At 40.9% G+C, this 16,681-nt stretch overlaps 1 protein-coding gene across 1 annotated transcript; it reads left to right on the top strand.

Moving 5' to 3' along the window:
- Window positions 1-5,226: 5,226 nt before the first annotated feature.
- On the top strand, window positions 5,227-5,751 carry LOC132039379 (uncharacterized). The gene is made up of 2 exons (XM_059429869.1): window positions 5,227-5,376; window positions 5,464-5,751. Exons 1-2 carry the CDS (start codon window positions 5,227-5,229, stop codon window positions 5,749-5,751), a joined length of 438 nt encoding a protein of 145 aa, XP_059285852.1.
- Window positions 5,752-16,681: the final 10,930 nt, after the last annotated feature.

Raw genomic sequence — 16,681 nt, 5'->3', positions numbered from 1 at the left:
GTAACACAACCAAATCCCCGCCCCATTTGATTTCAAGTTCTGTACCCCTAACAATAAAAATTCCAGAAATCACCCATAAGGGTATTTAGGAAGCACATATGAGATCATAACTAGGGTATGAGAGCATTAACAAACCTGATAGGGACGGAGATGAGTAACTTCACTGAAGAAAATTAGTAGGAAAGGAATAAAAATAAAATGCATGTTTCTTCTTGCTTCAACTATTTTGGGTGAGGAGGGTTTCCTTCGTGGATATGGTTGTGTGTGTGTGGGGGGGGGGGGGGTTGTGATTATGTGTGAGGAGTGTTTTTAGGGATGTGGCTTGGTAGTGGAGGGATTAGAGGGAGTGAATTTAGGGTAATTGAATTTGAAAGGGATAGAAACGCATTATGTGGATTTGAAGTTGAAGCAAAAAAGAATACCGCGTCGTTTATTAAATATACCCTTCATATTTTTTTTTCGTGAAATTTGCACTTAAACTTACCTGGCCCTTTACGCTCTTAATCTACGACCGTATAAATTTCACGGGCCGTAGATCTGTCGGTAGATCTGCGACGGTCAATTGATTTGACGATCCTTGGATCACGCTGAAACATACAGTCCGTATAAATTATACGGTCCGTATGTTATGGCGTAATTCAAGGACAGAAAGAGCTTTTACCTGACTCATGTTCTACGCTTCCATCTACGGTACCGTATATTTTATACGGACCGTAGATTCGCGTAGATCATTAACAGAGAACCATTTTTTTCTTTACTTTACGCTTCCATCTACGGACCGTACATTTTATACGGACCGTAGATTCTGGCGTAGATCAACTCCAGTGTCTATCCTTTGCATCCTGCACCAAAACAAACATTACCCTATATGCTGCAAACAAAAAAAATAGAACGAAAAATAAACATTACACTTGGGTTGCCTCCCAAGAAGCGCTTGATTTAACGTCGCGGCACAACGGTAGTAACCATTCATTCCTTATCAGCGTGCACCAGGTCATTGTTTGTTCCGAGGTGCTTCAACCTGTATCGGTCAACAATCCTATCCTCCGAAACCATCCCGTGACAGTGCTTCAATCTCTGCCCATTCACCTTAAATGTCCGAGTTCCATCTCCGGACTTTTACTCAATCGCTCCAAATGCCCTGTAGCCTCCTGTTTATTAGTGTGGCGCGCAACACACCATAAATAAGACTCTACTAGACACGACTCGCGTACACTTCCCTAAATCGAACCCGGGCTCGATACCACTTTTTTCATGACCGACAAGGGGCCATGACGGCACACACTAATCCACCGAGCACCGCTCATTCTATTACTCATTCGTGGTCATTCATTAGTCTCATGCTTATAATCATGAAGAACCATTTTCACCGGAAACATATTTACATTATATACATAAGCCCTCCGGCTATCAAAATAATATATATATACATACGAGAAGAAACCCTGAGACCATACTACCCACACATGCATATCTGTGAGCCTCTACTAGATTACTAGACATATGGACGGGACAGGACCCCGTTATGCCCAAAACATATATATACACAAAAGAATAAATCAATGGCAACTCCGGAATAATAGGGTGCTCTCAAAGTCTGCTAGTAGCTCCTACGAGTCTAGATCACCTCCCTGCCTACCTGTGGGCATGAACACAACGTTCAAAGAAAACGGACGTCAGTACGAACATTGTACTGAGTATGTAAGGCATGAATGAAATGAACATAATAGAGAAATCATAAGATATAAGATGAAGATATAACCTGCATAACTTTTAAGGGTGGATACATTTCATACGTATATCATATATAATCATAGTACATGTGTCATCATAGCGCATACATCATCGCATCATATATATCATTATTGTTAATCCGCGTCTGGGTAACCATCATATGCCGCCCACTAGTGGTGATCATGTCCGGCCTTCTAGGCGCGGTGGAATCATAAGCAGCCCGCCTTAGTGGCGACATGTCCGACCATTTGGGCACGGTGGAATCACAAGTAGCCCACCTATGCGGTGACATGTCTGGCCATTTAGGCACTGTGGAATTGTATCATCGTGAGCACATCATAGACTTATCATTACTATACATCTCATAGGCATATCATGACCTTATCATAACTTAGCATCATTATACATTTATCATCAAAACATACCTTAGAACTCGAAGGCAACTATGGCTGTGTCGGGGTGACATAAGGTCGTGAACCCCCGGTTACATTTTGGAGTGATCATAATCTTCATATCTCACCCTGAAGGGACTAACATTCATTGTTGTTGATCTCACCTTATGTTACTTGTCCCTTCAAGGTGAGATGTAGTAATGATGATTGTTCCATAATATAATCGGAGGTTACCGACCTTACGTCCCTCCGATAAAGTAGTTACTTTTATTTGGGCACTCATGCATGCTATTTATATTACATATGTATATATGATATGAGAAAAGATGACGGCGTTATATACGCGTATATTATATGTATATGGGGTATGGGAAAATGTTGACAGTGTTATATACGCATAACCACCTGATCAATTGTTATACTATGATATCGTCCCGGACGCGAGATGCTTGGACGAGGGATAAATGGGTATATAATGATGATATAATATATTTATGGATCGGGCTGCACGTTCCGCAGCACTATTATGTTATATATATATATATATATATATATATATATATGAGAAATGTTTTTGTGAAAAGGCTAAGCATGCATGATATCCACCTTACGAGGCAATCAAATGTACAGGTTATCTCTTTATCTCATGTTATGTTCCATCTCTTGTTATGTTGTTATTCATGCCTTACATACTCAGTACACTGTTAGTACTGACGTCCCTTCCTATGGATGCTGCATTCTTGCACACGCAAGTTCGGTAACCGCATCCGGCGGTCCCGACCCGCAGGGCCCTCCACCGCCCGGCCGAGTGCGCTCCACTTGGTTCGGAGCTGCAGTCCTTTTGGTATGCAATTTTGATATGTGTATATATAAGGGTACGATGGGGCCTTGTCCTGTCTTTTCTACAGTTCGTGTTCCATAGAGGTCTGTAGATAGTTGTATGTAGTTGGGATGTTATGTACCCTTATGGGCTCTTATTTTTGTTATATAGCATATGTAGCGGCCTAGTCGGCTTGCACTGTTATCCGCAGTGCGTATGTATATATATATATATATGTGTGTGTGTGTGTGTGTGTGTGCTAGTTGCGAGTTCTTGTTGCATACAAGAGATAGTATAGATCAATTATAGTTTATAAATGGGCCACCATAATTCTAAGTGACAGATACAAGTAAGAGTTTAGGGGTGCTTGGCCAGTAATGGTCGGGCACTCGTCACGACTCATCGGCTTGGGTCGTGACAGTATCATTTGATCTTGATGAGCGAAGAGGATGCGGAAAAGACAACCTTCATTACTCCGTGAGGAGTATACCACTACAGAGTATTGCAGTTCGGTCTCAAGAATACCGGTGCCGCTTACATGAGGGCTATGACAGCCATCTTTTAGGACATGATCCACAAGGATATTGAAGTATACGTGGACGATGTCATCATCAATCAAGAGAAAGCTCAGATCACACTACGCATCTACGAAAGTTCTTTGACAGACTCCAAAAATTCAACCTGAAATTGAACCCGGCCAAATGTGCATTTGGAGTACCAGCCATAAAATTGTTGGGATTCATAGTCAGCCGAAGGGGAATAGAACTAGACCCATCATAGATCAAAGCCATTCTAGAACTACCACCTCTAAAGACTAAGAAAGAGGTCATGAGTTTGCTGGAAAGGCTAAATTACATTTGATGATTTATAGCCCAGTCCACCATTATTGTAGAACCAATACTGAAATTGCTAAAAGAGGACGCACCTACAAAATGGACTGAGGAGTGTCAGAAAGCTTTCGACACCGTCAAGAAATATTTATCCAATCCATCAGTCTTAGTGCCCCCTTGGCCTCGAAGCCTAATTTTACTATACCTGTCGGTATGAGAAAATGCTTTTGGATGCGTGTTAGGACAACATGACAAGACAGCCAAAAAAAAGAGCGTGCGATTTACTATTTGAGCAAGAAATTCACCGCCTGTGAGGCAAGATATATGCTAGTGGAAAAAACGTGTTCTGCCTTGACATGGATGGCCAAAAAGTTGAGACATTACTTGTCATCATACACTACTCACCTCATATCCAAGATGGATCTATTGACATATATCTTTTGCCAACCCATGCCCATCGAAGGGCAAGCATTGGCCGACTTAATGGCAGAAAGTCTAGTGGATGGAGATTTGGAACCACTTCGAACCTACTTCCCCAATAAAGAAGTATTGACAATAGAAGATAACATAGCTGAGCCATATTCAGGGTGGAGGTTATCCTTTGATGGCGCGATTAATTACAAAGGTTCGGGGATCGGAGTAGTCTTGGCCTCAGAGACAAGACAGCATTGCCCGATGGCTGCCAAGCTCAAATTCTGATGCATCAATAACATGGCGGAATATGAGGCCTGCATTCTAGGACTCAAAATGGCTTTGGATATGGACATCCAAGAACTTTTGGTTATAGGTGATTCAGACCTGCTGATCCATCAAGTATAAGGTGAATGGGCTACCAAGAAGCTAAGATTTTTTCGTACATGAATTTCGCCCAGAGACTATGTAAGAAGTTCAAGAAGAACGACTTTAAACACACACCGAGAGATCAAACCGCGTTAGCTGATGCTTTGGCTACCATAGCATCAATGATTCAACATCCCGAAAGCAGTCACATTGACTCGCTAGAAATAAGCTTAAAAGAAGAGCATGCTTATTTTTCCCACGTAAAAGCAGCCATGGTATATTGACGAAAAAGTATACATAGAAAAGGAGAGTAACACGAAAATACAACAAGCAACCACAGAAAGACTATCCAAAGGATGGCCAACGGATTCTTTCTAAATAAGGAGATTCTCTACAAGCGAACACCAGACCTAGGTTTGCTCCGATGTATGGATGCCTCTGAAGCCACGAAGCTGTTGGAAGAGGCACATGCTGGAACCTGTGGGCCTCACATGAACAGTTTCTTTTTAGCCAAGAAAATCCTTCGATCAGGTTATTACTGGATGACAATGGAGGCTGATTTCTGCAAATTTTTGTAAAGATGCCATCAATCACAAATCGGAGATCTAATCAGAGTCCCATCAAGCGAAATCAATGTATGAGCTCACCTTGGCCGTTCGTCGCCTGGGCCATGAATGTCATTGGACCTATCGAACCTGCCTCCTCAAATGGACATCGACTCATCCTGGTTGCCATAGATTACTTCACCAAATGGGTGGAAGCTACATTGCACAAATCGGTAACAACGAAGGTGGTAGCTGACTTTGTACGAAACAACATTGTATGCCACTTCGGCATACCAGAGTCCATCATAATAGATAATGGAGCAAATCTAAACAGTCACTTGATGAAGGATATCTGCAAATAGTTTCGAATAACCCATCAGAATTCCACTGCCTATAGGCTGCAGATGAATGGAACTGTAGAAGCAGCTAACAAGAATATCAAGAGGATATTGAGGAAAATGACAGATAGCAAAAAGTGTTGGCACGAGCAATTGCCTTATGCTTTGTTGGGATACCGAACGACAGCCCGGACTTCAACAGGGGTAACTCTGTACTTGCTCGTCTATGGTACTGAAGCATTCGTGCCTGCCGAAGTCAAAATACCATCAATGAGAATCATTCAGGAAGTAGAGTTGGACAACGCAAAATGAGTCTGGACCTGATATGAGCAACTTGCTCTAATCGATGAAAAGAGGATGATTGCCGTATGTCACAGCTAATTATATCAACAAAGGTTGGCATGCGCCTTCAACAAGCAAGTAAGAGCTCGACTTTTTCAGTGAGGACAAATGGTACTCAAGCGAGTGTTTCCACACCAAGACGAGTATAAAGGAAAGCTTGCAACCAACTAGCAAGGACCATACGTGGTCCGCAAAGTGCTCTCTGGAGGGGCAGTGATACTAGCAGAAATGGATGGCCAAGAGTGGCCCAAAACAATCAACTCAGATGCCATCGAGCAATAGTACGCGTGAAGACACGCTTCTTAGTCATATTAGTTATTTATTTGCTTGTAATAGTTCTCTCTTTGCTTATATTATGAACTATGCAATGACCTGACTTCCCCACAGTGGGATACGTAGGCAGTCCCTTTGGGACCCGATCGCATTATTAGTAAAAAAACAAAAACTCATTACTTTATTCTAAACTACATTTGACTTGATTTCTGATGCGACAGGATATGCTGGCGCTTATTGAGCTTGGTCGTACCAAACAAAAAAAAAACCCAAGAAACCCCTTGGAAACCTCATATGAGATTTTGAAGAGAGTTTGGAATTGGCGAAAGAGCTTACTTCGCATACCTAAGTGGGGCATAATTTTTTAGAAGATCTCAAAAATTCCTTCAAAGAAGTCCGGCCTAAGATTTAGCCAACCCAACACCCTAAATTGGGGCAAAAATTTTGAGTTCCACTCAAAATTTCAAGGACCTCAAAATTTCCTACATCAAGATTCAGCACGAGAGTTTGTCACAAAAGAACTGAAGCTTCAACCGTTCGACGCAGCAGAGAGTGGAAGAATCCTCATTCAGATTCACACGTCATGGCAATCAGCTTAAATTTTTTTCGAAAATTATATCGTTTTACAAATAAAAGTTTGAAACAATTTGTGATCAACATTTTATGAAAATAATTTTTTATGTTAAGATAAATTCATCTTTTGATACCGAGTCCAAGAGGAATGGACCCAAGAAATCAAACCGAGCTGGCGAGGCCAAGATTTAGCCGACGACAACAACATGGATCAACCTTATAGGAAACTAACATTTTTTATGCAGGTCACCAGTGTCGTCAGGAGGACGACTATTTTTCCTAACTCTATTTGTTTGCAACAGGTAAAGACAAATTATCGAACAAAGATCGGAGCCATGACAAGGCCAAAAAGGGTTATAAAGGGACCAAAATGCCACAAGGGAAAATATCTAGCCACGAGGGCTATTAAAGGACCAAAATTCCACAAGAGCAAATATCTAGCGAGAGAAGGTTACAAAAGGATTGAAAATGCTACAAGGGCAAATATCTAGCCAAAAATGGCTACAAAAGGAGCGAAAATCCCTAAGGGAAAATATCTAGACAAGAGGGCTAAAGAAAATTACCAAAACTCCATAAGGGAAAACATCAGGACAAAAGGATCACAATTAATATAAAGGTTGAAAGAAAGAGAATTTAGCCGAAGGGTCCATATGTGTCATACCTACCGAGAGGGCCATTCATACAAACTGCCAAGAGGGCCATTCATATAAAATTATTGAGAGGCCATTCATCTGAACAGCGCTCTAAATCAGTCTTCCTCCGCCCGAATCGGAATCAAAGTAGTATCCACCTTCTTCCTTTGCCGGTATCCTAAGATCGATCTCTTGACTAAGTCATTTCACACGTTGCACTGAGAACAAGGTTATGACACAAACTAACAAGAGGTCCATTCATTCAAACTGCCAAGAGAGCCATTCCTCCGAACAGCCGAGAGGGCCATCACACAAACTGCAAAAAGGGTCATTCATTCAAACTGCCAAGAAGGCCATTCATATCAAACTGCCGAGAGGGCCATTCATACAAACTGCTAAGAGGGCCATTCATCTGAGCTTTCAAGAGGGTCATTCATTCAAACTGCCAAGAGGGCCTTGCATCCAAAATGCCAAGAGGGCCATAATGTCAAGAGAACCATACCGCCAAAATGGCCAATCAAAACAAAATTGTCAAGAGGGCTATTTCATGCAAACGAAAATCGAGGAGGTTCAACAAAGCAAACAATACCTAGAGATATATAAGAAACCTAGAGATTTCTTAGAGATATACACTCCAACTAAACATTCTGGGTTTCTCAGTTTTGACACGAAAAAATTCGAAATGTGCTTGAACTTGCACTTAGAAGTCCAATTGAGCTGGCCTGAATTCTCAGGTAACCTGAGATATATAAGAAACCCAGAGATTAGGGTCCGGCCATATATTTGAAAATTGCATAAAATTGTGAAGTGATTTGAGATTGTTCAGTCAAAAATCAGGGTTAGTCAAATTTCGATGATCGGGGATGGGCTCACCATTCCCGAACGCTGAAGGGGCAATTGTTGACATCTAATTTTTGACCTACAATAATTCTATTTAATTATTCAGAATTCTTGGATCTCAAACGGAGCGAAATATGCGCTTTATAAAGCAAAATGATTTTTACAAAATTAGTTCGACAAATTTTTCCATGTCATTTGGCAAGATAACTTTGAATATATATTGTGAGTCATTTAAAAATAATTTACATATTTTACTATTAATATTAAAGTATTCATCAAAATAAAATCAAAAAATAATTCAAAACAATTACATTGTTAACAAATATTCTACTCCGTTTAATTTCAAGAAATCTGATTAATTAAAGGAATAATCATTTTTTACCTCTCAATTTCAATTTTTTGCATAATCATAGTTTGCATTTACAATTTAAAGATTAACAATGATTAATTAGATGTTTAATTATAGTTATATTTGAAAATTGTTTTAATTGTGGCTACAATTGAAATAATCAATTATTAGTTAATTATGGTCTTAATTGAAGCAATCAATTGCATGGTTTAAGTCATTTAAGACTATACTTGCAAACTAGCCCTTTTATGCAATTGATCGTGTCCATAAAAAATGATTAATCGGTTAGTTAGGTTAATCTGACCATACTTGAAATGCTTCTAATCAATTGATTGTATCCATACACACACACACACACACACACACACACACACACACACACACATGCATAGATGCTTGTTACACATGAATACAATCGGGCCATTTCTTTCTTTGGCCGGGCCCAGTCCAAGAAGGACTGACTATCACGACCCAACCGGAGGGCCATGACAGGCACCCGGAGCTAACCCACCTGGGCACCTCTCTTCATACTTTCACAAACATAACTAGGTGAGCCACAAGGCTAACTTGCAATTCATGTGCATCAATAATGCAAATCTTATCGAGCAAGAGCACTTTTATATCAACATCACCAACTACGCCCATATACATATACACAAGCCGACGAGGCTAACAAAATGATATACAAAATATGAGCCGACAAGGCTAAGAGACATCTAGCTATACACAACTGTCTACGAGCCTCTAGAAAGAGTATGTAACATTATAAAGACGGGACAAGACCCCGCCATGCCCATATGTATATACACGAAAAATAGCACCAACAGCTGCAGCTCCGGATCAAATGGAGCTCCTCTAAGCAGTCTCTGGATAGGAAGCCTAAGGATCAAGTCATCTCCCTATCCACCTGCGGGCATGATGCAGTGTCCACAAACAAAAGGACGTCAGTACGAATAATGTGCTGGGTATGTAAGGCATAAGCAATAACACAATACAATCATAAAGGGTAACATGAGCTAGAAGAATCATGAGATAGTAGAGCCATGTATACCTCTTGAGATGTTCATCGTATTTACTTACCCTTTTCCAAATGGAAACCTTCCATACATATGCATACATATATAATAGTACTATACCCGACCATGTAGGTTCGGTGTTACACATACACGGTCATAACATGGCTCGATCTTATACGTACCCAACTGCAGTGGTGTACGCGCAACAAATATCATACCCGGCCTCATAAGCTCGGCATTACCAATTAGCCATGCATATATATACATAGGAGTACATAAGTATCATTAACATCATCATCACTATATCTTTCCTTAGAAGGCCAACTATTGTATGATGAGATCAACAGTATCATAAGAGTATCAAGACTTGTGAGCTTTAGCACTTCTAGAAATACAGTCATCATAAAGGACATTGTAGATTTCACATGAAGGTATATAACAATGGAATCATGCCTTAAGAAAGAAGGGTTAGCCTTACATACCTCTACGTCTTCTTAACTACTTAACGTTCACCTCCAAAGCTTGAGAAATCTACATTTAAAAGGATTCATACCAAGGTTAAGTCTTAACGACACTCTTAAGTGCAACTAATATAATTCGTAAGCTAGCAAAAACTGGGCAGCATTTCCCCTATTTCATCTACTTCTACTAATTTCCAAAACAACTCCCTAACAACAACGACATTATCAACAATACCATCGCTAAGGGGCTTCCTTCATGTTAAGCATTATCCAATCCCCAAAAATTCTTTTCATAATCATTCATAACAATAGCTACAACTAAACACCATATATACTTACATACAATACTTCCTCAACATCATTAGTATCACCCATATCATGATTATGCTCATAACATGCCAAGAATCACAATTCAAGTTAACCTATAGCTCACAATATCCTTAAATTCATACTTGAACTCTATTTTCACTTTTTCTTCCTTTACCCACATGCTATAACAATTAAACAACTTTACCATATGTAAAATATGTGAAATCTTACCTTAATCACTCTAGAACAATTCTTCGATCAACTCACTCCTTTAAAGTGTAGTCTCCAACATCAACACCAAAGGGAAATCTTGAGTTCCACAAACCCTAGCAAGCTTCTTAGCACTTGAACCTCTTGATTTTTTGGATTTAGCTTGGATTAGTTTATAGACCTAGAGAGAGGGTTTTGGAGAGCTCAAGGATCTGTTTTGAAGAAATAATGTGGCCAAATGATATAAAACAAAATATATAAAGCGTGACTTACAATCCCGTCGGGCAATCCTGCACCCACTTTGACAGACCGTCAAAATTCCTACGGTCCATCAAATTGCCCAACCCAACATGGCCCACTGTGACTGTTATACGGTGGTGCTCCATCATTTGACGGGCTGTCAAATATTATATGGTCCGTCAAAGTGCCCCTATCCCATAAGTTACTCGTTTCGATTTGTTTGACTTCCAATCCATATAGAACCTTCTTGACACTTGTGTAACACCTCATTAACCATCTAAGGGGTCCTATAGCTACTCCCCAAGTCATTACTAAACAAATCCTAACTCAATTGTTGCGAGATAGTCCCAAACATGACTTACATTCTACTTTCTTCGACGAACTTAATTCCACCAACTCATATGACTTCAAAATGTTATGGTATGAGCTTAAAGTTATCAAATACTCTCCTTAATCTCATAAGGATTTCATGTTCACCTTAAGCTCGCATTGGTCTACTCACAATGCAACAATCCGGAATCTCCGAGATGTAACATTCTCCCTTCCTTAGGAACATTCGTCCTCGAATGTTAGACTCTTGGGGATTCTATTAAAATTTTTCCAGAGTTTCCCCTGTAATATGGAACTGTCATCCTATCACAACAATCCAAAATATATATCGCCTCATAGGGCTACAACAACAACAACAACAACAACCATGGCCACACACGACCGTAAAAGCAATAAAGAAAGCATTACATTCCTGGGGACAATGGCATCTCTGCCTGAGTCTCCTCTGGAGATAGAAATAAATGTGGGTACCTAAACTTCATGTCTTCCTCTGCTTCCCAGGTCATTTCCTCTCTATTATTATTTCTCCATAAGACTTTAACTGAAGCTACATCTTTGGTTCTAAGTCTCTATACTTGCCTATCTAGAATGGCAATGGGAACTTATTCGTAGGACAATTGCTCGATGACTTGAACATCACCTACAGGTACAATTCTGGAAGGATATCCAATACACTTACGAAGCATCGACACATGAAAAATCGGATGGACTGACTCCAAATCTGAAGGTAGATTTAATTCATAAGCCACTTGGCCTACCTTGCGTATAATCTCATAAGGTCCAATATACCGAGGACTAAGCTTGCCCTTTTTACCAAATCTTATGACGCCCTTCATTGGAGACACTTAAAAAAAATACCCAATCTTTCAGTTGGAACTCTAAATCTCATCGACGATTATCTACATAGGATTTCTGACGACTGTGAGCTGTTAATAATCGATCTTATATAAGCTTGACTTTTTCTATAGTTTGCTAGACCAAGTCTGGCCCTATCAGTTTAGTTTCTCCCACTTCGAAACACCCAATTGGGGATCTGCACTTGCGCCCATATAAAGCCTTATACGGGGCCATTTGGATACTGGAATGGTAAGTGTTGTTATAAGCAAATTCAATAAGCAGTAAGTGATCATCCCAACTACCTCCAAAATCCAACACACATGCCCGTAACATATCCTCGAGTGTCTGGATGGCACGCTCAGCTTGCCCATCACTCTGTGGATGAAATGTCGTACTAAGACTCACCTGAGTCCCTGAACCTTCTTAAAAAGACTTCCAGAAATTAGCGGTAAACTATGTCCCTCTATCGGAAATAATAGATACTGGGACACCATGGAGCCGTACTATCTCTTTGACATAAAGCTTTGCATAATCTTCCACTACGTATGTAGTTCTAACTGGTAGGAAATGAGCTGACTTCGTAAGTCTATCCGTAATTACCCATATAGAATCGTATTTACGTTGAGAAAGAGGTAAGCCTGCGATGAAGTCCATATTAATCACTTCCCATTTTCAAGTTGGAATTTCCATAGCTTGCAACAATCCACCGGGCTTTCGGTGCTCAATCTTCACTTGTTGACATTTAGGACATTGAGCCACGATTTTCGTTATATCTTTCTTCATTCCATTCCACCAATATAATGATTTAAGATCATGATACTTTTTCGTTGCTCCGGGGTGAACAAAATAACAGGAACAATGGGAATCTTCCAAAATCTGATGACGTAATCCTGTAACATCGGGAACACACAACCTGCCTCGATATCGGAGAGCTCCATCTCCAGAAATTTCAAAGGATGACTTTTTCTTCTGAGGAAGTGTATTTCTGTAATGAACTAGTATGGGATCTTTATACTGGCGCTTTTTCATTTAAACTACGAGTGACAAGGCAGCTGAATTCTGAATGGTAGCTCCCATATTGCCCAAGTCCATTACCTGAACTCCTAGGCTAGCTAACTGCTGGGGCTCACGAGGTAACTCTCTTTTCTCATGCTGAACATCACATAAGGTACCCATAGATCTACGGCTAAAAGCATCAGCCACAACGTTCGCCTTCCCGAGATGCTATAGAATGTTAACATCATAATCTTTCAACAACTCCACCCATCGCCTTTGCTGTAAATTCAACTCTTTTTGCTTGAAATTATACTGACGACTCTTATGATCTATATAAATATCAACATGGACACTACACAAATAATGTCTCCATATCTTCAATGCATGGATCACAGCAGCTAACTCGAGATCATGGGTTGGATAATTATTCTCATATTTCCGTAATTGCCTTGAAGCATAAGTAATCACCTTACCATGTTGCATCAGTACATATCCTAACCCAACACCTGAAGCATCACAATAGATAACATAGCCTTCCGATCCTTCTGGAAGTGTCAGGACTGGGCGAGTTAGTCTATTCTTTAACTCTTGAAAACTACGTTCACAAGCATCCGTCCAATGAAATTTAGCTGATTTCTGAGTTAGCTTTGTCAATGGTGCAGAAATAGAAGAAAAACTTTCTACAAACCTTCTGTAATTACCTGCCAAACCCAGAAAACTATGAACCACCATAGGTGTTGTAGGCCTTGGCCAAGTCTTCACAGCCTCAATCTTCTGGGTATCCACCCGAATACCATCGGCAGAAATAATATACCCCAAGAAGGTCACCGAATTCAACCAGAACTCACACTTTGAAAACTTTGCAAATAGCTCCAGAGTCTTAAGAACTCTAAGGACAGTACGTAAATGGTCTGCATGTTCTGCACCGGACCGAGAATATACCAGAATATCGCCAATGAACACCATCACAAACAAGTCTAGGAAAGCTCTAAACACATTGTTCATCAAATCCATAAATACTGCCGGTGCAATAGTTAGCACAAATGACATAACCTGAAACTCGAAATGACCATATCTCGTTCTGAAGGTCGTCTTAGGAATATCTTCCTGCCTAACTCTCTCCTGATAATATCCGGATCTCAAATCTATCCTGTAATTGATCAAATACGTCATCAATTCTTGGAAGCAAGTATTTATTCTTGACCATCACCTTATTCAGTTGTCTATAATCAATACACATTCGCAAAGAGCTATCTTTCTTTCTTACAAACAACACGGGTGCTCCCCATGGGGATGAACTAGGCCTAATAAAACCTTTTTCAAGCAAGTCCTTCAATTGCTTTTTCAACTCTTTCAATTCTGCGAGAGCCATTCTATATAGAGAAAATGATATGGGCTTGGTATCCGATAGCACATCAATAGCAAAATCAATCTCCCGCTCTGGGGGAAGGCCTGGAAGCTCATTCAGGAATACATTCGGAAACTCATTCACTACCGAGACAGACTAAAGAGTCGGCGATTCGGCTTCTATATCTTGAACCCAGACTAAATGATAGATACATCCTTTAGCAATCATTTTCCTTGCCTTGAGAGAGGAAATAAACCTACCTCTCGGAGACGTTGTATTTTCCTTCCATTCCAAAACTGGTTCCCTCGAAAATTGGAAGCGAACCATTTTTGTTCTACAATTGACATTGGCATAGCAAGAAGCCAACCAATCCATGCCCATAATAACATCAAAGTCCACCATTTTCAACTCATATAAATCAACTATACTACGACGATCACAAATCACAACTACATAATTTCTATATACTCGACTAGCTATTACCGGATCACCAAAGGGTCTCGATACCTCGAAAGGTTTGACTGACTTCGACTTTACCCCAAATCGACCAGCAATATAAGGAGTAACATATGAAAATGTGGAGGCTGGGTCAATCAATGCATATATGTCATGAGAAAATACCGATAATATACCTGTAACAAAATCAGGGGAGGACTCAAGATCCTGTCACCCCGTTAAGGTATAAATATGGTGCTGAGGACCACTAGAACTGGATGCTCTTCCTCTACCTGTACCATGGCTAACTGCTGTCTGTGAACCTTACCCCAGAGGGCGTATAGATGATGAAGACCCGACTGCTGACCCTGAGAACCCTACCCCTACCACCAATTGAGGGGCAGTCACGCATGATATGGCCTAGCCGACCGCATGTATAGCAAAAACCTGAACCCAATCTGCACTGGCCCCAATGTAACTTCCCGCACTGAGAACATCGTGGTATGTGCGATTTTTCCTGGCCCGAGTCACCCTTGTAATGAAAACCTGGAGCCCTAAAACTCTGGCTCGGCCCAGAGTGAATAGATCTATCAAATCTCTGGCCCGTAAACTGCTGAGGCGCACTACTCATAGAATGGCCTGAATGCCTAGAGAACTGTTGTCTTTTCCTTCCTCTGAACCCACCAATCGGACCCGAAGATCTAGCCCTCTTGCTATAACCTTTATCATGTTCACGATCACTTCTTTGCTATTTTTGGCTTTCTTCTAAATTTTGAGCATGGGCTTGAATGGGAGAGATGTCCATACCATCTTGAAGTGACACTTTTAAGCACTTATTCATCAAATGTGCCCCTAAGCCACTCACAAACCGGTGCACTCCATCGCCCATATCCGCTACCATGGCCGGAGCATACCTTGCCAAAGAATTGAAGTAGAGGCTATACTCTAGGGCACTCATGCTTCCTTGCCTAAGATTCAAGAACTTATCGGCTCTAGCCTACCAAAATCTAGGGGCAAGTAATGACGAAAGAAAGCATCAACGAATTTTTGCCATACCGGGGGAGGTGTATTGACTCCCCTAGAAGACATCCAATCCGTATACCATTGAACTGCAACATCCCGTAGTCTATAGGAAGCCAATTCTACCGATTCAACGTCTGAAGCATGCATTAACCGAAGTGTCCTCAACATTCCATCAATAAAGCTTTGGGGGTCCTCATCTAGTTTCGACGCGAATAATTTCGGAGGGTTCAAGATAATAAAATCACAGGATCTTGCACTAACCACCTTATTACCATGATCCATACCCTGCCGCTGGGCCTGAGCGGCAACTAACTGAGTCAGCAAATGAATGGCCTCTTTCACATCTTGGCCCGAAGCATCTGGTGGAGGAGCTGGGGTTGAGGCTCCCTCATGCTCCTCTGAAATAGGCAAGGAATGAGAGGACCGAGATGGAACCTCATTCTGGGACTCACCCTCCTGCACTATCGGCGGTACTCTCTCAGTCCGCTTCCCTAACACAGTCTTGCCTTTTTGGGCTACTATAGCTTTTCTCTTTACAGGCATCTCTGAAATACATAACACACGGTTAAGGAAAGAAATCCTTATATCATGGCTCTATCGCACGATCTATGAAGAAAGAAGTTCATTCGTTCCTAAACGCTCATAGCATCCTGTTTATAAATGTGGCGTCCAATATACCCATAAACAAGAATCTACTGGACACGGCTCGTAGACACACCCTAAGACGGAACTGCTCTGATACCATTTTTGACATGACCCAACTGGAGGGCCATGACGGGCACTCGGAGCTAACCCACCCGGGCACCTCTCTTCATACTTTCACAAACATAACTAGGTGAGCCATAAGTCTAACTTGCAATTCATGTGCATCAATAATGCAAATCTTATCGGGCAAGAGCACTTTTGTATCAACTTCACCAACTACGCCCATATACATATACACAAGCCGACGAGGCTAACAAAATGATATACAAAATATGAGCCGACAAGGCTAAGAGACATCTAGCTATACACAACTGTCTACGAGC

The sequence above is a fragment of the Lycium ferocissimum genome, chromosome 12 (genome assembly GCF_029784015.1).
Source record: "Lycium ferocissimum isolate CSIRO_LF1 chromosome 12, AGI_CSIRO_Lferr_CH_V1, whole genome shotgun sequence".
In the NCBI taxonomy this organism is placed as follows: domain Eukaryota; kingdom Viridiplantae; phylum Streptophyta; class Magnoliopsida; order Solanales; family Solanaceae; genus Lycium; species Lycium ferocissimum.
Note: the sequence above shows the minus strand (reverse complement) of the source record. Positions and strands in the feature narration are given on the sequence as shown.